Source organism: Taeniopygia guttata, chromosome 1, assembly GCF_048771995.1.
Source record: "Taeniopygia guttata chromosome 1, bTaeGut7.mat, whole genome shotgun sequence".
Classification (NCBI taxonomy): Eukaryota; Metazoa; Chordata; class Aves; order Passeriformes; family Estrildidae; genus Taeniopygia; species Taeniopygia guttata.
In genome coordinates this window covers 25989305-26010669 of record NC_133024.1, presented here as the reverse complement: position 1 = coordinate 26010669, position 21365 = coordinate 25989305, and the positions used below count along the sequence as shown (strand labels likewise).

General features: G+C 35.3%; 1 protein-coding gene across 9 annotated transcripts in view; it reads right to left on the bottom strand.

The window, feature by feature from the left end:
- Positions 1-21365, bottom strand: part of STXBP5L (syntaxin binding protein 5L) — a 180323-nt gene that overhangs the window by 56434 nt on the left and 102524 nt on the right. For all 9 annotated transcript variants that reach the window (XM_030266358.4, XM_030266367.4, XM_030266391.4 and 6 more), the window contains exons 7-16: positions 20927-21010; positions 16062-16185; positions 14471-14549; positions 14144-14298; positions 12473-12545; positions 11086-11233; positions 9504-9571; positions 8243-8283; positions 4902-5119; positions 1572-1744 (exon numbers count right to left, since the gene is read on the bottom strand). In XM_030266358.4, coding sequence (XP_030122218.4) covers positions 1572-1744; positions 4902-5119; positions 8243-8283; positions 9504-9571; positions 11086-11233; positions 12473-12545; positions 14144-14298; positions 14471-14549; positions 16062-16185; positions 20927-21010 — 1163 coding nt within the window. The remainder of the gene's footprint in view (positions 1-1571; positions 1745-4901; positions 5120-8242; positions 8284-9503; positions 9572-11085; positions 11234-12472; positions 12546-14143; positions 14299-14470; positions 14550-16061; positions 16186-20926; positions 21011-21365) is intronic.

Here is a 21365-nt window from a genome sequence, read left to right as displayed (position 1 = left end):
TGTCTTAGATTCTATCCTGCTGCCCACCTGAATGATTTGCACATAAAGTCAATAGCATCACCCTGGTCTTCACTGGCTTTTTCCAATGTTTTCAGTGCTATTTTCATTTTACCACCATAATTTTGTTTAGATCAGAAGTTCTTAGACAAGGCCCATAGACCCGGCTAAGATTTGGGGAGAAAGTGTGGATATTTGTATGTCTTTCCTGAGAAGGATAATAGCATACATAAGTATATTTTTATCTAAATGTAGGAGTGTGCCAGCAGTTCTAGTGGTATAATTCCTCTGACTTTGAAAAGTCACTTAGTCAAAACAAGATTACAGTTACCTTGTCTAAACTTTGACAAAAATGTATTGGCTGGCTTAATCTGAGACCATTTGAGATAAAAAAACTTCTAAAAACTAACAAGCTGAATCTCTGTGGGTTCATTACAACTTTTCTGCCTCCAACATCAACAATTCCTCTCTTTCACAGACAAAATCAAGTAAGAATCAATTAAGCAAAACTCTTAACCAGTGAAATGATTAAATGATTGCATTCTTCCTGATATCAATGTCATAAATAGATTTCACATTTGGATTTTTTAAATAACTAATCTCTGCCTGTTCTGTTGATTTTTGTAGTTAAAATTAATGATTAAACTGCAGTCTGGAGATGGACAAATGAATAGATTGCCAAAAAATACTGTTAATTTTACAAGGACAATATCACAATCTTGCTTTTAAATACTAATGCCATTTTCAGAAACCAAGCAGCTTAAAGTATCTGCAAAATCAGGAAATGTTCATTTTAACTGCTTTTGAAATAACTAAGGCATTTAAAAGATTTAATAATAATTAGACCAAAATAATAACGAATTCACCAAAATGAGAGTAATTCTTGTCAGCAATGCACTCTAATTGCTGGAAAATTACAGTTTTTATAGAGTTTTGTACAGAATTACTGTTTTAAGCTATTCAAATTCATAATTATCTGCCTTAATAAGAAGAACATATTAATCTACTCCAAAACAGTGACAATATATTCTGCCAGGAAACAATTTGCTTTTTTTCTATAGATTAAACAAATATACACTTCCACACGGTGCAATTGTTTCATAATTGTACATTTTAAAGATTGTTTCATAAGTATGAACACAGTTTCCATGTTTTACACACCAAAAAATACACACAGTTTTTTAATTTGAAAAAATTAGTATTAATTAATAATAATTAATAAAATTAATCAAGGAGTGAAAGCTTTGCACATGTTAGCTTTTATGGAAGTTTCTCAATGAACTACCCTCAGAAATTCCTTGAAGATATACTACTAGATCACACTGGGAAATGAGAGTCAAACATTTAGTGCAACAGTTTATATTCTTCACAATTACTTCTCTCCTTCTAAAATCCCTTGTTGATTATTTTCCCTTAATTATTTTGTTTGTTTTGTTATTTTGTTTGTTGTTGTTTCTTATCATTTTGTGTCACATACATACAATTAATCTTTTTTTCTTGGGAGTTGATGGATTGACTAACAGATAAGAATGCTTTTTAGAAAGATCAATATTTAAACAATGGCATAAACTTACCTAAGACATGGGATGCTGTCCTTCATCGTTCCTTCACATGCTACAGTGTTGGTACTGCCTGAAAGGCTCTTTAAAGAAGGAGGCTGGGAGGAGGCATCTGGAAATGGAGGATTTGTTTCTGGTTCAGGAGTAATGATGTCTTCTACTTCGCACTGAAGTCGTACCTCTAATGACTTAAATAAATAAAAAGCTAAGTTATCATTTCATAAGGAAAACTGCTGAAAGTTCTGTTACTTTCAAGTGAATATCAGTATGCTTTTCTTTTTTTTTTTAAATAACCTCCATTTATCTAAATTTGCAGGCAAAGAATACTGTCATTTGTTACTTATACAGAGTAAGAGCAACATCAGATAGGAACTAGAAGGATCACCAACTCTGTCTCCTGATTACTCGTACGACGGAGTCTAAACGAGACAAGTTTTAGCCAGGATGGATAAGCCTGACAGTGTGAATAGTACTGATACATGAGCTTCATTTATCCATAGGTGGGGCCAGGAAATCAAAGATTAGAGCACAGACAGCTCTGTGTTCCTCAGAATCAATATGAGTTTGGAGGATTTTAGAAAGCAAAATTCAAACCAGTTACCTTTTGCTTTCCTTCTGGCCTCTCTAGAAAGGGAAAACGAGGCCGAACCACCCTACAAATCTCTCCACTATTTCAGGAAATATTAACTGAGGACTCCAGGGAGGAACTGGACAGGAAGTTCAAATCTAGGTAAGTAAATACTGAGCAATTCTTTCTACCTCATGATTTGTCCAAGGAAATACACATTTTGAAAATAGTAAAAACCAAGGTACAGGTCTCAAAGAGACAAGGTCTGGGGATTACTAGTTGAACAGTAATTTCAGTGCTGCTACCTTCATGGGAATAGAAGCAATTGCAGAGGTAGACACTGTAAACTCAATCTTAGTGATCTTTCACTGAGATATCACCTGTACCAGAATGAAGCTTAACAAAATAGCTAAATTTCTTGTGAATTGGGAGACAAAGGTGACTAGTACTGAAATCACCTGTTTCTCAACCATTGGTCTAAAACAAATAAGATTTCAGAAAGAAGAGATTCTGTTCAACCAGGAGAGAGAGTCCTCTCTCAAAACTTCCGTTTTATTTTCTCCTTTCAAAAACCATGGATATTTTGTGCCTGAATCAGTTAAAGAAACCTACCAACAACATTTGCCTTCAAAGACTAATGAGTGAAATATTGAGTTCAGGAAAATTTAATCTGGAAGTAATTGCAGCAGACTGAAACAATTTATAATTCTTTTTAATCTTTGTGCAGGACTGGAGTAACTGCTGAAGAGTATGTTCTTCTGCTTACCATTTTAGAAGTGCATCACTCTTCTTTGAATGTTTTTCTGTGTGTATTCTTTTCTCCTACTACAATTAATTTTTAAAGTTCTAGCTGTTGTACATTTGAAGAGAGAAGGAAAAATTCAGGCTAAAAACATGATTATTAATTTTTCTTATGTTTTTGTCCTTGCTTTGACTGGAATCTAGGAGGTTATAGAAGTGTTGAACCGATTTATTTTGACACAGATTAAAGATATTTTTGGGGAATTTCATCACTGGGCTTATTGATACCCCTTTCCACAGTCAAATGAGTGTAAACTTTTTTCCCATGTTTCTTCTCAAGAGCTTTGAAGAGGAGCTTCACTGAGTAAAGACTGCTCACTGAGAAAGTGATCATGTTTAATTAATAGATCATTTTGAGACAGGATGAAGTGGATTCAGATAAGAAAACAAAAATAACAGCAGTAAATGCATTTTATATAACTGCATGGCAGTGACTCCAAGCTTGACTATGAAGCAGAATTTGTCTCATGAATGCTCCTTGCCTCCAGAATCTGATATAAAAGGATGAAAATAATACTTCTGTTTAGGAAATTCCAGGCACAGCCTATGACCCTGAGGCATATTCAGCTGCAGACTTCCCTACTACATGGAGCAAACTTTGAGTAGCCCCACACTTCCCATTTGCCATGGCAAAAACATTACAACACTGATATCAGGGCAGTCAAACCAATGTGGGGGCCCTAAAATGCTGGGATTTTTAGATTGAACTCAGGGCAAGTTCAGCCTGGCTGATAAGGAAGGGAGGACAACAAAGTGCTTTGTACCTCAGGCAGCAAAGAAATCTTGAGATTGGCCAGCTCAGGCTCAACACAGACAAAAACACACAGCCTAAAGTCAGGTACAGATTCCAACAAAGAATTCCATACTTTTGATTAAAAGTCCCTCCCATCATTTAGAGCAACGACTTGAATGCAACCAGCAAAAATGCAGAAAGAAGAGAGAAGGCCATTTCCCCTGGCACAAAACCCAGGGGAATTCTGTAACTATACCACCAAGATGGCATAATTTAATATTTAGGGGAAAATGCTTATTAATTACAGATGAAATCTAAGAAACTGTTAAATTGCACCTATTATACCTCTTTAGAAAATACCAGTAATGATGCAATTCAGTCAGAGAAATGAAGAACAGGGAAAAAAAGACATTAAATTATAGATAATAAAAGATAAGGTGCTTTTGCTGTAGAACAATGTAATAATACTGAAATGGAGTAATTTTAGCAGCATTATACATGAGCTGGTCAAAAATGTGAAATTACTGTTCATCAGTTTTAAACCTTTCCTGAAATGATACATTCAGGCAGCTTAATAATTGCCTGAGCAGGGAAAAAGGAGTGGAAAACAACAGAAGAATTACAGGTAATGAATATCCATACAGAATGGCACATGGTTTTTGCCACAGCAGAACTTTCTAAAGAGCATTAAAATAGTGTGAAAAGGAAAAGGACTATAATCAGGGAAGGTGACAATCTGGCATTTCATATAGTTTCCATCTTTAGGGAAACAATGTCAGCATAAGCCAGAAAAAGATCAACTCTTTTTGTTAAACCCCCTGATAATTTTCAGTCTCCTTATGAACAGAAATTAAAGAGATTAAATACTTGAGTGAAAAACAGCATTGTGCACATACACAATGTACATTAACTGATAAAAACATACAGCAGACAGTAATTTTAGGCCAGGTAAATACAAGAGAGATTGCTGTATCATAAAGTCTTAAAAGCAAACCATGTCTGAACGCTGCACTGTATGTTACTACTAAAGCAAAAAGAAAGTGGAGAATAGGCTCCCAAACCCTCAGATTTTTGTCAGTAACTGAAGTAGGATCAAGATTTCCCTGGAAAGGTTTAAAATGGAATGTCCCTAAACTTGTATTTATACTGATTGCTAATTTTATTTAAGTACTTGAGCACAGATGAAGCAAGGCAATTTGATTTAGAAATTGTTCTCTTATAAGAGAGTGAAATGAGTACTTACTGCAATTTCAGTATTTACTTCATGTTTGCTGAACCTGTAAACAATCACATATGCAGAAACTCCTGCCACACAGAAAATTCTGCTTTCAGGACACCAGTACATCATCTGAACAGCAAAAGGATCTTCTTCCACAATCTCAGCTGTTGCTTTTCCTTCTCCCACTTTCTGTTTTTCAAAGACCTTTGATGTTTTTAGTTTGTATAACATCTGTAGAGTAACTGGAATATATTAAAACATATAAAAATACTAACATGAAGCAAAAATCAGTTATAAAATTCCTCAGTTCCCACTTTCTTCTTAGTGTGACATAACAAGGAACTTTAGGAAAGCCTAAGAGGAGAAGATGTATATTATACAATCATCCAAACCAGGACAACAATGCAGATACTGTTCTGGTACACCTTACTGGTAGGATATGTGTTTATTACTTCTCAGAAGGGTATTTGTCTGTGAAATACTTCTTAATATTTTCTGGGGAAGGATGTCAAAGGTGTAAATCATTGTGTCCAAAATTAGGCTTCTAATCAGTGCTAGAGAGAGGCTCTGATGATATTGATAATTTCCTAAAGAGATGTGAAGCTAAGATTTCATTTGTCTGAGGTTATGGTCTTTATAAAATGTAAAGAGTGTATGGCAATTCAAGAAAAAAACATTAGGAAAGCATGCTGGTGGCCTGGTCAACACAAAGTTCTTCTGAATTAATGGGAGTTCAAAAAAGTTTTGAATTTTTTGACTAATATATAGATCTATATTTATACCTGTATATAAAATCCTAGTCTGCAGAAGCTTTTGTCAAGATTAGAACTCCACTGCAGCAAATTCCAGAAGTAAAGGAGGGGTGATGATTCACTCCATTATGTTTTCCATTCTTCCCTGTTTTTACTACTTTTACATTGGTTTCTCAGTAACATTAATCAGTAACTGCATAATGTCAGAAAAAGTCAGTCAAGTCCAGCACCTATAAAGGTGTGCATATCCACAAAGGCAAAGCTGCTGCCTACAGTCAGTGTAATTCTGGTAGTTCAGCCTGGCCAGCTTGTATAACAAGAGCAACAGGAAGATGAAAGGACAGTGTTTTAGTTATGTAACCAGATGATGAACACAGCAAAACTACATTTTTGTTTGGCAGTGCAGATATATTCCAGAAGGTTTAGCATATAAAGTTTTTAATGCTTTAAAAAGTTTAGCACATAAAGCAGTTCTGAATTTCACAAATTACAGTAAGTGCTTCTGTAATAAATACATAATTCTCCCTGCCCTCTCTGGCAAATGAAGAGAATTCAGGTTGCCAGTTGGTACCAGTAGCAAATCTAGACTGGCACTTCAAATCAGGCATCATGGGTGCATGCACATTATTACTGGAAGAATTATAGAATCATAGGATACAGAGACAAGACAAGACTCTCTATGCTCTCTTACTGGGTACCATCTGCACAAATAAAAAAACCCAGAAATATATTTTGAATAAAGATACATTTTGGAAACAGCTCCAGTGGCCTGGCAAGTCCCTGTGTCTCACAGATCTGTGCTTTTAGACACAAGATTAAACAATTAAAATATGTCTAAAAGCAAAGTATTTTGTGCCTTCAAATACTGCTAGGATATTGTTTGCTAGGGAATCTCAAATAAACTTTAAACTCCATTAAAAACGTTAACACTTTGTAAATAAAATAAATAACAAATCTTTGTAATAACCAAAACCTTGTAAATAAAGAGCACCAAGCATGGTAGGAGTAACATAGTACATGACCTGAAAATCAGTACTAGGATCAGGACATCAGAGATGCACTGAAAATACCAGTCATGTTGAAGAGATTGTGAATTTTCATGATCATCTAAGCTTTCTATGTTAAGAAAAATTCCTACTGGAGCATGTATATATTGATTAGGTTATGCTAATATTCCCTATGAGAGGTTTTTTCTTTCCCCATTTCTGCCCCAGTCTAGAAGGAATGAATAGCACACTTGCTTCCTGTGCAGTACACACACTAAATGCCTTGGGGTCTTCCAACAGTCTGCATTGTTTCACCCTAACTTTAGAGCCTGTATTTGCACATTCTTCTTCAAACTGAAATATTCACAAGACAAAGTCTAATGTCCCACTGTACTTCTCTAAATAAAACTAATTATCCTACTTTTGTTCATTTTAAAGCTCTCAAAAACTTCGTTTCAGCAGATAAACTGTTGACCTCTTTTGATGATTTGTGTTCACCATAACTTGCAGACAGTGGAAGATGTAAATTCTGAGCACCATGTTTCTGTTCTCCCACCATTTCCAAACAGACAAATTACATAATTAAAAACCAACCCATGGCCATGTTCAGTTTCTGTGTCAGTTTAATACATGAAAAGTATTTTGTGAAATGAGGCTTTGGAAATCCTCATTTCTCCTTGTCCATCCTGAATGAAAATATTTGGTATTAAGCAAAAAGGCAAGTACCTGATGAAGTCATCAGGTTTAGCTGACTTAAAAAACTTGTCAGCATTCCCCCTACTTGGCTGATAATGGTAGCAATATTAATAATTTAAATTCTGTGGCACCACATGGAACTTGCAGGTATTTTAAGTATCCCATACTCCATGATCTTGGTACCCATTACAGACTGGTTATTAGGGTCATATTAAATCTCTCTATGCCTATCATTTCATCCAGAATTTTCTTCCATGCTTTTTTTTCTTTAACACACTAATACTTCTTAAAAGAGAGATATTACCCAGACATGCCTGTACCATCAAAAAGACAAGAATACAAGGCAACTCTACGGGAACTTTGGTGAAGCACTGTCAATTATTTGAAGCAGAATATTTTACACTTCCATCAAAATGTATGTGTATTTTAATAAATACATTTTACTAATGAATACCATATGTATTTTGTGTAGGGGAAAATACTGGTTGCTGATATATGCAATTATAGCTGGATTATATGGAACAAGTATTTTCTGAAGCTTTTTCCTGCCAGGATGAATGGAAATGAGTCCCAATTATTTCCTGGGATTTGAGACTGGACAAGAAAAGGTTTTGGTATTTTCCAGCCTCACCAGATTAAATATTTTGAAATATATTAATGTATTTTAATATCTTATTTTTTCCTCAGCTATGAAGAAGACTTTGTTGTACTCAGGATAGAAGTGAGATGACAACTGGAACTAAATGTTAGATCTAACTGAGTCTTCTCCTCTATACACACAAGAAGAGTGTGCCCTAGGGACATGTGCCCTTTGTCCTAATTATATCAGCCCAGCCATTACTACTCAGCCTGTTAAATATCCTGTTTTAGATATAAATGTGTGTTTGTGTGATTTGTCAGCATTATGTAAAAGTGAACTTTAGAAACTTACTGGCAGAAGCATCCCAAAATTTTACTGATCCATCTGCATGGCTTAAAAGAAATATAAAAATTAAATGTGTTAAAACAAGATGCAATTCTAAAATATTATCTACTTTCAGTGACTAATAAATACAAATAGAAAAATTCATTTTATTTATGCATCTCTCTATAACTTACTGACAATATATTAAAGACATACATACAAACTAGAAGAAAATACTTTGTTATTTGGTTTAATTTGATTAACAAAATATTTTTATGCATTTCTTGCAGAGAGCTAAGCCCCCAGTGAATTTTAAGATTGCAAAAAGAAGAAATTACTTCCCATACTAATAACAAGCTTAAGTCACAGCACTTTTGGCTTTGCAGTGGGCCAGCATCAAACCTATGCACTCTAAAAATGTCATGTACAGTGAACTTGGAAAGGACAGAAGGTAACTTCATTTTGCTTGATACTTCATAACTGTGTTCCTTTTATTAACATAAAACTCCTGAAGCAAAGCTGGAAAAAGGAGACACTTCTGTTTACAATGAAAATGATTCCTTCATCACCTTCTCGCACTACAGCATACATCATAACCTTATTTTTAAAATCAGATCTTTAGTATCATTGATAGCATCAATTCATCAAATACATGACTGAGACTAGAGTAAAACTCATTGTGCATCTTAGCTGAATGAATAGTGTCTGTTTTACAGTATGATCCCTTGGGAATCCACCAGGCATTGCTCATGGGGCTCCTACTGCAGTCTGAGCCTTTCTTTTTGCTCTGTTTCTCTGCCCACAAGGTGAAATTCATCCCAGTGCACCACACCCTCACTAATGCTGACTATTAAAAATAATTCCCAAACTGTCCCCAGACAGAGAGTCCAGAAGGCCAGGGAACAACAGCTGCTCTCCTTTTTGAAGCTATTCTCTGTGACCTCCAAGGCCAAAATATTCTCTTAAAACAGAATTTTTTTTTGCAAAGACCCTGCCTTCACAAGCATTGCTATCTAACAGTGGGGCCTCAATGGTTATTCTTAATGTAGCTCAACCCTGGGTACTAAGTTCTGCTTTCTACAGCAAAAGAGAATTTCTGTGGTGACACTACTCAAGTGAAGAGCCAGGAAATGCATATGGGGTGAAGTCTCAACTCTTATCTATAGCTAACTTACAATCGAAATGAGTAGACTACAAAATAGCCTTAAAAAATATAAATAAAAATATTAAAAATATTTTTTAAAGTAAATAATAGTTTAAAAGTACCAATCCCCAGTTTCATTCTCACCCTGTAATAATGATTTCAGGATATGTCTGAGCTCCAAGATTCCATGCTCCACCACTGATAGGCCACTCCTAAAGAAACGAAAAGTGCAAAGATCACAACTCATTCTGATGAACCTTGTTTGACTAATTTTTAAATTCAGAAGTAGACTACATCTTCCCCCTAAAAGAAATAAAACTTCTAAAAGAACAAAAATATGTATAATTCAAGAATTTTACAGTTTATTAACATTTTTGTGTTATCAGTTCAGGCTTTGGAAACTTAATATCCTTTTTATATTATCAACTAATATGCTTTTAAAATATTTTCACAGAGCTAACATTCAACAGCCTAAAGCAGGAATGCGAAGGAGGAGTAACAAACAATTCTGCTGGTCTTTTGAGATGGCTTTTCTCTTGGAGATTCTATAGAACACTGAATAGACCAAGAATTTATTTTGAATACAAAGACCACTGAAGAAGCTGGCCCAGAAACAAGTATCAGAGCACAATGCCATGAGATAAGAGAATGCAACTTTTACAGATCATATGAGATCATCATCTCTTCCTTGCCTTTTGTTTACTAATGGTCTAGAACACTGCCCTGTGCCTAAAGCCCTGACATGTATGGATACAGGATGTAGAGGGTGGCATATGTGCAGAGTGGGTCAGGGTGTGTGCAGAATATGAGTGGGTGGAGAAAAACCAGGAGCACAGACTGTTGGTGTGGATACATAGAGTGGATGCTTGTGGGTCACTCTGTCACATGGGTGACCACCCACCTTCAGAGTGCATTTGCACATGCACAAATAAAACAGGAGAGAAAGAGAGGATGTAGGAAATACAGGCAGGTATGCAAAGTGTATGAGGTATGGGTAGATCCACATAGGAGAAATAAAAATATTTTCTGAACTGCTTTTGCGAACCAAAGTGCAAAAGAAGTAGAGAGGGCTCACTCTCTGAGTTAGTGGAGAACAACCCAGCTCCAAGGAGAATACTTCCATTGATTTGAATAGAAAATTGATGATGTCTGACTTGTATTTTTTTCTACTTTATTTATTAAAATGCATTAGTCCTAGCCAAAATACGAATCAGTTAAAAGCTTGAAATTTATAAATTAATTGCATTTCTTCTTTTACATCCTGAAGCTTGTCCTATTTCTACAGCATTATGGTAAGACTTTGGTAGCTCAGTAAAATAATTACTATTATTATCCCTATTTAATAACAAATCTCACAGACATCGTCAACTCTCACTGAACATCTGCCAAAATCTTTCAATTATAATGCTTTCACTTTTTTCTTTGATAGAGAGAACCTATCCATATAAATTTGAATTGTACACTGATGGCTCGCCTTTAACACAATCTGATCTGGAATAACTCCAGCATCTTAATGATTAAGTCCTATCTAATGATAATTAATGGTTCTGCTTAAGTGGTAATGTTTCTGAGGGACAAATATTGGACTGTAATCAGACTGCTAAGATGCAGGTTGCACTAACCTTAAAGTGATTATTAAAGGAGTAAAACAAAAATAATATGGTAAGAGGTTACAAAAACATAGGTTACACATCTACTTTGCTTTAAAAAAAAGAATATTGTTTACCTTATTGCTGTATCCTTGCTTTTTATGTTTTGCTCCTACAGAATAGAGTACAGGGATCAAATCTGGAGGACAGTCCGCAAAATATTCTGTGCAGGTAACAGGTGACTCATGAATGTCAATAGGATATGGATTTTCAAAGATTGGAAAACTAGTTAAGGAAGACAATTTATTAGAAGCACTGTGACACACTGAGCCATAGAATAAAACATATTCTTATATTAAAGTATATAACAGAATCTAAGTAAAATCACTACTAATTAAATTTTCCCATATTTATTCAAACTTAAGTATTGTTTTTAATATTAGTAATAATGTGTAGTTACTCAAATAAAGACATAAAAATTCAACAAGACAAGGATCCTGTATAAATACTCCCTAAGGCTAATAGAGCAACCTTTATGAATGAACAAGAACTAATTTTTTCTGACATCTCAAAATCTTATTATACAGAAGTGACACATTTTCCAGAAGTTTCAGGTTTATGGATCTGATATATACTATGAACTACAAACTACTTTTACAATTGTGGATTTTATATTGAACATCTTAGCTTATTGAGTTGGTAGACTTCTGAGTATACAATGAAAAATTGCAATAACAGATGAGTAGATCCCAGTTTATTTCTCACTTCCATCAATTTGAACAGCCTGATAAGGAGGAAAACCTCACTTTTTGCACATTAGACAATGTTATTCACAATTGAAAAACATAGGAAACTGGGTTCTGATTTCAGTTATGCCTATTTTATAGACATAACTGAAGATTATCTAAATTATTCTTTAAAGTAAGTGAGATCTGAATAAGATTCACTTAACATTTTTAATACATTGATAGCAAAATCTGTTCCTTGTTACACCAGTGTGAATGTGGATGTCCATTACTGGTAGTGTTGGAGGCAGAACAAAATAAATAATTGGGTTATGCTTTACATGATGTAGAGTTCCTCTTTGACAGGAACATTGATTCTGGTAGGAAAGAGCTATTTGTCATTTAAACCAGCAACTGGATCATGAAGTAATTATGTAAATCCATATAAAGCAATGTCACTATTTATTAAGATATTGAGGCTAGACATGCATAAAAGTAGTTGTTGAATCTTATTTCCTTACATATGTGTTCAAATATTATTTAACTTTGGTGTTGAATGAATGTTTGAGGGCTGTGCTGAAGGGACTGTAGATTTAGATTTATACCAAAGTTTAAGAACAAATATTATCCTAAGTTCCTGTTCATTAGATGAACTTAGCTCTTAAAAGTAGAAGTAAATATTTAGCAGGAGTTATTTCCAAGAGTGAATGATTTTGGATAGTTAAATGATTTTGAATTTTATGGTAATTTACTGGACAGTTAAACACACATATAACTTCATATAAAATTTTATACTTACTTGCTTTGTGTCAGGTCAACGACAATGAGATCTTTTTCCAAAAGCACAACTACAGCATAGGGTTCTTGAAATTCTGTAAGCAAGGGATCAAGTATAAAAGACATGGAGTTCTCCTACCAGCCATTTTAAGTAAGCAAGCAATATTTATGCTCTTTAAACTTTCACAGTATATGAGAAGCTTTGAGGTATAAACCCTTGACATATGCACAAACCAGACATAGCTGGAAACTAGGGCCAGAGAGGAAGTAGGAAATTACTTTTGGGCAGTACTGTTGACAAACATACAAAGCAGAAGAAGAATTGGAGTATTATAACCTGCCAGCATGATGCTCTGTTGAAAGTAAAGAAGTAGAATATGAATGAGTTGTGTGCATCATTGCATTATTGAATCCAATTGTTATACAGAAAAAGTATTTTTGCTGTCCAAAAGTAATACTTCTACTGTGTACAACTGCTCTGCAGAAACAGATTGTGCAGGACACTTCATGATACACAATGCCCCCATTTCTTAGGTAATTAAAGGAGAATATTCCCTAGGAATCCTGTAAGTCTGCTGTTTTCAATTCAGGTAATAACATGCCCCTTCCTCCCACACACTCTTTAGGGGATTATATGCTTTGGTTTTTTTATACAAGTCTCTTTTTATTTATCAAAACTAAAGAATTAAGATGGCAAATAAATGCTTCCCTTGATGCATAGAGTATATTCATTTACATACTTTTTATCATTTACATTTTTTATAAAAAAATAAAATGTGAAATTATGACTTTCTTTTCAACAGCAGCAAATCATTCCAGCACGTGCAAGCTCAGAATAAACTGTTCAGATGGGTGATGCCAAAAGGAAGAGTAAATGAGAGCAACTGATTCATCTTCCTTTCAGTCCTGCTATGAATGCACATTATTTGTTGCCTCTTTTTATACTTGGCTATGAATAACACAAGTTAAACCAAAATGTTTAAATATTGGTCTGTGAGCAGGGGAAGATGCTAAAAACCTAAGTACTGGGAAGTATTTGACACAGTTAAATGAAGGCCCAAAGCAACCCTGACTACAGAAAATTAAATTTTTGCATGATATTGAAGTAGATATACACTTTATCTTTACTAAGTGTTTTCAATGTATATTTGGTTTACCTATGTATATAAGATTTATTTAACTTTTCTGCTTGAGGGCTGACAATGCTAAAGTTAGTTCCTTTCTGACTTACATCTTTTCTTTATTTACTTTCTGGAACTTTCTGACAACATATTTCAGAACTTGGCAGCCTCACGGTATGCAGCAAACATAACACTTTTTAACAATTCATTTCATGCTGAAGTGTAAGAACCTTTTTGCAGGTAAGTGATAGTTAAATTTTCATAATTTAGCAAGTTGTAAATGATGAAAAATTTCAGAAATAAAAGCACCTATCTTTGATTAATAGCAATGTTTTCTCACAGTAGCTCATGGGTTTCAATCCTATAAGTGGAGATTAATGCATGCTTTATTGTCCACTCACTACTTGCTTCCTACATTTAGAATGCCAACAAGTTCCAGGTACATTAAGTTATGTAGTTTTCCTGAGATGAAGACAAACATGAGGATGGAAGTCCCTGGAATGGGATTAATGTATGAGGAAAGATCGTTTTGTTTATAGATTCCATAATTGTATTTTTCCCAATAAACTCACCATTTGGATATGGGGTTTCACAAAGAGTTAAAAAATCGACTATAGGATGATCCATTTCAAGAACTGTAATTGCTTTCCCATGCATGATTGTTAAGCTTGGTCTTCGACAAGGCTTATCATAGGACAATCCACCAGAAAATATCACAAATGGTTCACTGTATTAAAAAAAACAAGTGTAAGTCTACATGGTACATAAAAGTTTACATTACGGCTTTAGTAGCTGCAAATAATAATAAATAGATTTGTAAAAAGAAAGCAGGAAAAGATTCTAAAAGGACTTAAATTTGGGAATGTAATATTGAGTTAGTTATAGAATTAAAAACAAACCTGTTTTTACAGGTCTTGTACTCTACTTTAAGAATTGGTTTACAAGATTCAGGTTTTTTTCCATCTCTTTGGACTTTTCCTAAGGAAAGAAAGAATATGAAAACTATTAAAACATGAAATTGAATGTTCAAACTAAAACATATACATTGAAAGAACTGTGTAAGAAACAAAGAAAGGAACTTTAAAGCTACAAAAGATTAAAAGCATCAGCTCCTATTTTCATAAAATACACATTTGTCTAAATTAATTAAATTTATTATGTCTTTGTGTTTTTACTGCCACATACATCTAAAGGACTACAGAACACACTTCAAAGACATCTATAAACCATGCAGATTCCTGAGTATGAAACTTAACTAATAATGAGTGAATCAGACTAATTAGGTACCTTTTTTTCTGAATGACCATAACAGCTCAATTTTTCCTAAGCCATTCTTAGACTGACTTAATTCCTGTTGTTGACAAAACATGACCTGCTTTGGTGTATAACTAGTTGAGTGATAAAATTAAATGAATCATACTACTGAAATTCATTAATTTTTGGTTAATTATGTCTCAGTACTTTTTTCCAATCAGAGAAAAGTCACTTGCAAACTGGAAAAATAGAAATTTTGAGCTTCTTGCTTTGGAAAGCCTATGTTGGCTTTTGACAACAGTCTGACTGGAGGATACAGTTTAGATGGATAAAGACTTTTCTCAGAGGTAAACAGTGCTGTGATGGAAGATAAAGGACATAAGTTGTGGTATGGAAAATTCTGGTTAGATATTAACAACAATATTTGTGCCACATAGGTCATTAAATACCAAAAGATATTGCCCAAAGAGGTTGTGCAATATTTTGCTGGAAGTGTTCAAGTGCCCAATGTCCTGTGTTTACTCATCAAATCAGGCCTGTTTTGATCTAGCCATCTGACTGGCTGAGAGTTCCCTTCTGACATTGTAGAATTCTATGACTAAAAATGATAAACCAGAACTAAATTAAGAAAATGCTAAATCCTTTTGGGGCTACTTTCGTCTTGACTTCTTCTCCTTCCTCCTTCTCTACCCAGTCAGATTTCTCAGTAAAGTAAATGTAAATGTATACATTTGCAATGGTGTCAGTACTTTTAAACCTAATTTGTAGGAAGCAATTTTATGTAAAGTCCTACACATAAAGCCATCTCTTACTATGGGTCCTTTAAATTCTTCATTGCAGTTCTTTGGGAAGCCTTGTACCATTCCCATGACAAACACCACACTACCTTGTACAAAACACATTAATTTGTTATGAAAATTGCACATAAAATACAAACTATAAAAGAAAGAAAGAGCCTGAGAGTCTCACAGACCAGCAGTAGACTCTTAAAAGGAATTGGATAAGACATTAGAGTAATATAAATCAGAAAGAGGTATTTATGACCCCAATTACAATAAAAGGTTTGATCTAAGTTACTGATTTTACAATAATTTGCAGCTACTCTGCAGATAAAAATATTTATGCAAGAAGCAACATCTGGGCTACGAGGAAAAATTAAAGAAACATACATATTAGCAAGCATCTTTGAGAAGACTGCATTTCTTCTTAGTTACACATTTAAACTATCAGAATTACCGTGTGGAATTGTGGTCTGGAATGGTCTGTTGGGGCTTTTCAGATTCCATAGGGTCAAGCTGCCATCAGAGTGACTACACATGAACTGCTTCCCTTCATGATGCCAAGCAACAGAATGAATAGCCTACAGAAAAGAAAGAAGAACTTGAGACTGGAATGGAATACAGTGTTCACAATAATGATGGTTTCACGTATGACTTCAGATTATATTGTTCTAATGACATATCAACAGTTGGATGGTTCCTGTTTGTCTGAAGTCTATTACCATTACTTGTTAGCCACAGATGGCTGTAATCCACATTTCATCATAAAGGCTAATGTAACACAGAAATGTGAGAAAGCCTGTATTGAATCAGGCCAAAATTGAAGGAAAAGGGTATTAAGGTAAAAGTGTAAGAACAAGGGCCATTAATGCAGTTGTAATATGTCTGATAGCTTTCCTTAGAAATAGTTAATCTGGTAAGTTTAGAGGTAATTTTGTGTTAAAATCTTTACAGGTAACATACAACACACATAGTCTTCCCCAGAGGAAGAAAAACACAGTTCTTAGATAATTTCCACATGTACTCTCACATACTTAAGTTGCAGAGTAAGTCCACAGAAATCTGGAATGTTTAATGTCAAAACCAAAATACTAAAAAGTCCAGGGCTGTTTCACCTATATAGAAAATTACCAAAACAACGATGTAAGATAGTTTCGGAATAGATAATGCATCAGAGAAGAGGAATATTACACTCCTTTGTGCATACAAGTACCACATGATTAATGTTACATATACCATTCTTAGTATTTTGTGCATAATTAGTGGAACTGACTGAAAATATCCATTGTTACATCAAACTATAGGAAAGGATAATGGCATAAGTCCTTTAATTTCACTAGTATGTGCTGGAAACTAACAAAAAACATATTCTGACAAAACATTCATTCTATACCACTGTTCCTCACACACTCCTCACAGAAGCACAAACTCACAGAATTTTTCCCAGAATCCAAGTCCCTTCCCTTCACTGCTAAATATCAAAAAACACAATATAATTTTATGTAACTGTAAACAAAAGAGATCTTTGAATTTTTTGAGAGATTTTTGAATGCAGCTTAATAAATTTCCAGGGTTTTTTTTTTCAACCTAGGAAATGCTAAGGCCTTGCATGCACTTAAAACTGCATATAGACATTTATCTGATTTATTCAAATGAAAACATCATGGCTGGATATTCATAAGCAGGCATTGCAGCTGTTCATATTAATTTTGTTTAAGTGCTACTGGTCGCTATTTAAAACTCCCTGTTGGTTTTCCTCTTCTAATCATTATATTGATTGTTATGGTTGGTTACAGCTCATGGTCTGGAGAGAGTATCAGAAGAAATCAACTGAAGGGCCACGACCCTTTACCAAAGCTTTACTCAGCTCCTGGGGCTGGACAGCAGAGCCACAAATGAGTTTGCATTAAGATGACCCAGGTGTTTTAACAGGAATCCTACATACCTTCTATATGAATGTTTGATTAACACACTACTAAAACAGTTGTGCCAAAAAGGACACAAAAAAACAGAGCTGAAAAAAATTGAACTCTATATATTTATTTTTGTGGTGACATAATGGGTATTGCCCAAACTTCTGCCTTTCGGAGAGGGAATTGGTACACAATTCCTCTTAAATAACGAGAAGGAACCAAACTATAGCTGAAGAAACAAGAGAAAACACAGAAAGATGGTTCATGCAGAGTCCAGTGTTGTTGCCCTCGGGTAGAATAACCTTAGTTCTGTGGGGAGCACTGCTTCACTTACACTGAAAGCATGTCTATCTTCATGCAAATTAATTCTGACATGAGCTCATTCATGCTTGCTATCCTGCCAAATTTGAATCTGGTTTTGATGTGTTGTCACCCTTAGAAACATTTCACATGGTAACAATCACTAACTGTGTCTGAGCAGGAGCAAATAACTAGCTAAAAAACACACCAAGCTGCTTGTTAAACTGCCTCTCTGTGACCAGGTACCACCTGCCAGCACCAATCTCCTGTGGAGGGGAGCTGAGGTGGGATGATCCTGGCACAGACAGCTGGCATAGCAGCAACTCAAACTGACCTGTTAGACCTTGCCACAAAATGGGCAAGAAAAACAGAAATGCTTTTGGAAGTATCAGCTGCAAGTCACGAGTAATTCTGAAAGATGGTCCTGAACAAATCCCTAATTTTCTCTCTGCTAGATTATGTCAAGCATTCAGACCCCCTTCTTTAGCATCCACACACAAAAGGAGAAGTTATTTGCTTAGAACAGGAGTTCCTCATGGTGTGTGGGTCATGTGAACGTTCACACAGTGTATTGACATAAAAGCATCTCACTCCAGATTAGCTATGTTTCTCCTTTTGCAATACCCACAGTGGTTGCATACACATTCCATCTTCTCTCACATTCACCATATACTAAGATTAAGCAATGCCAAACACCATTTCAGTTCCTTCCAACCACAAATCTTCTCCACAGAGGGTCTTTTAGTACCATTGCTCATGTCATTTTGGACATGAGCAATGCTTGTCTCATCTTAATGTTTGAATGCTAAAAAATTGTGTTCGTAGTACTGCAGGACTATTACAGCAAGAGCCACATGCAATTGGATATTTCCATAGTGGCATGGTGCTAGACAAAGGTAGGGAGCTGTCATTTGGCAAATGCCTCTGAGAGCTCTACATCTTTGTTTTGGGGATGTGTTCTAGTGAAAGATGACAACTTCTTCAGACAGCTCTGAATGGGGTTTGACACAAACTTCTAAAGCCTGCATAAGAAGATGGCTGGAGTTTGGGTTTGCCGACTATCAGTAACAACTTGAGAACCTCAATACCAATTGATGGAAATAAACTTTTGCAGGAAATTATAAAAGAGTTTGTAAGGAAAGCATTTTATAGAAGGCATTGTGTAGGAGGCATTGATTGGAAGGGCCTCAATGTCTCATGCATATCACCATTGAGAAGATGAAAATCGTGATGATAGTAAGAAAAGTGAGGGTGAATTAATTTAAATCAGAACTCATACAAAGAGGCACTTTGGTACTTAACCAAGATACAGAACACTTACAGGAATTTATCTGAGACTTCACAGATACCCTGCAACAGGAACTGTTCTGGCCCAGTCCCAGAAAAATACTGAGAGATTGGTCAGACATCGTGGGGCACAGAGGCATTCCATCAGTCCAGATAGCACGGTGAAGGGGAGCAGGAACAATGACTTCTGAACTGTGATCTTTTGTGGCCAACCCATAAGATGAGGCTTAGGCTTGACAATTTGTCTTGCTGCTAAATACCAAGTAGCACATGCCAAACTGGTAATTTTTGACTCACAAAACCTATGTAACCCAGGATTTAAAAAGTAACCCTTTTTAGTGGCTCCCTAAGGGTTGTGGCTTCCCTAAGGAATTCTAGCAGGTCTGGAACATTATGAACATGGAGCCTGAAAGTCGGGAATAAAGTAAAATGGTTAGTCACACAGTCCTTTTAAAAAACAAAATAAGAATATTGCAATTATTTCCGTATATAGGAAGCTAGCACAAGTGGAACAAAGTGGAGTAATGACACAGTAAATAACCACCAAGGAGGAAACCATGGGACTGATTAAAAGGCAAAAAGAAGTTCCTGAGAACAGTATTGAAAAATGTGGAACAACTAAATTCTAAATTGTATGAGGAATTTTCAACATCCACCCACTCTGTCTCAAAACGAAGAAAAAAAGAAAAGGGGAATCAGATCAGCATTAAGAAGATCCTGCTTCATGTAGTTTCATTCTGAGTACAAGAGAGGACAGTGAATGAACAGGCATCCCCACCTCCACCCTTCCTGAGGAGACCTGTAAAAGGAAGAAGTTGTTCAGCCTTAATTAACAGAAGGGGTGCAATTTCACAAGTGTTTGCACAAGCAGACTGTCACTGAGAGACAATTCAGTGGGTAAGTCTTGAGGCTTAAGTGCTGGCCTGATCAAACTTGTCCTTTGAAACATTTGCTATGTTGATGCTCAGAAACTTAACTTGAAGCTCAGAGTAGCTTTAATGTGTCTCTGACAGCAGGTCTGAAAGAGTGAAGGATCCACATGTATTCAGATTGCTTTTTAGAGGGGAAATAAATGTGTATACACTCATACATAGCAAAGTGACAAGATGAAGAAGGAAAGAGAACTACAGGAAACCAATTACTGCTAGGATCACTTTAAAGAAAATGTCCTTTTCTATCTTCAGCTGTAGTTGCATTCATGTTCATCTGTGGTGAACTTTAGAGGATTGGCAGAACAAAGAATATTTTTTTCCTAGGGATAGTGCTAAAACCATAATAACTAGGAGTATATCTATTTCTCAAGCAGCTTGATTATTGATACAAGAACTGTATGGTTAACAATGGCTGCTTACAAATGACAAGAGACAACTGTGTGATAACTATGACAATATAATTTTGAAAACTGTTTAATCAGATCTTAAGTACTAGGCAATATCAACAGCTGTACAAGGCAATTTGTCTTCCAATATAATGAATGTTCTAGATATACCCAGTAGAGATTATAATGTAATTGCTATTGTAGCTATATCTCAGGTCAGCTCATTGCTAGACTCTGTTCAACTGAGCATCCCCACAGAGAAGTTGATGAACTTGTCAGGATCAAGGGAAGGACATTCTGTGTCACAGTACACTCATGAGAGCCTAAAGCATCAGAACTAGAGATTTCAGACTTTGATTTCTATTGTAAGTAATTTGCCCAAAAGCATAGCACAGACAGTACTTCCAGAACCAGCAGTGCTTTTAGATAAAAATCCACCTGCTTGGTAAGACATATGGCAAACTGCTGAATAATGGCTTTGCTGAGTTAATGGAAATTGCTTACCTCATCATAATAAGCTCTCAGATCAGCTCTTTTAGATCGCAGGTCCCAGAACACGATGGTCCCATTTTCATAGCCTATCAACAGCTGGAGCAGGGACAAAAAACACAGTTACATTTTCTGATTCAAAAGGTACATATAAGTATTGAGTAATATAAAAAGAAAAAACAAAGTGATGTGCAAGATTGTAATTTGCACATTACACATTATACAAGGTATTACACATAATACCTTCTTTCAAATTATCTTTCAGTATAAATTACTTCACATTGCTGGCAAATTTAAGATCTGACATGGGAAAAAAAAGGCTTTATACACCTTTTTTCCACCTGGATGATTATGCAACTGTACAGTCTTCTTAATTGCATATCTGCTGAAAACCAAAGATTGTAGCATGTTCCTACCAGCTCTTACATTCCCTGCACCTTGCTGGAGAAAAAAC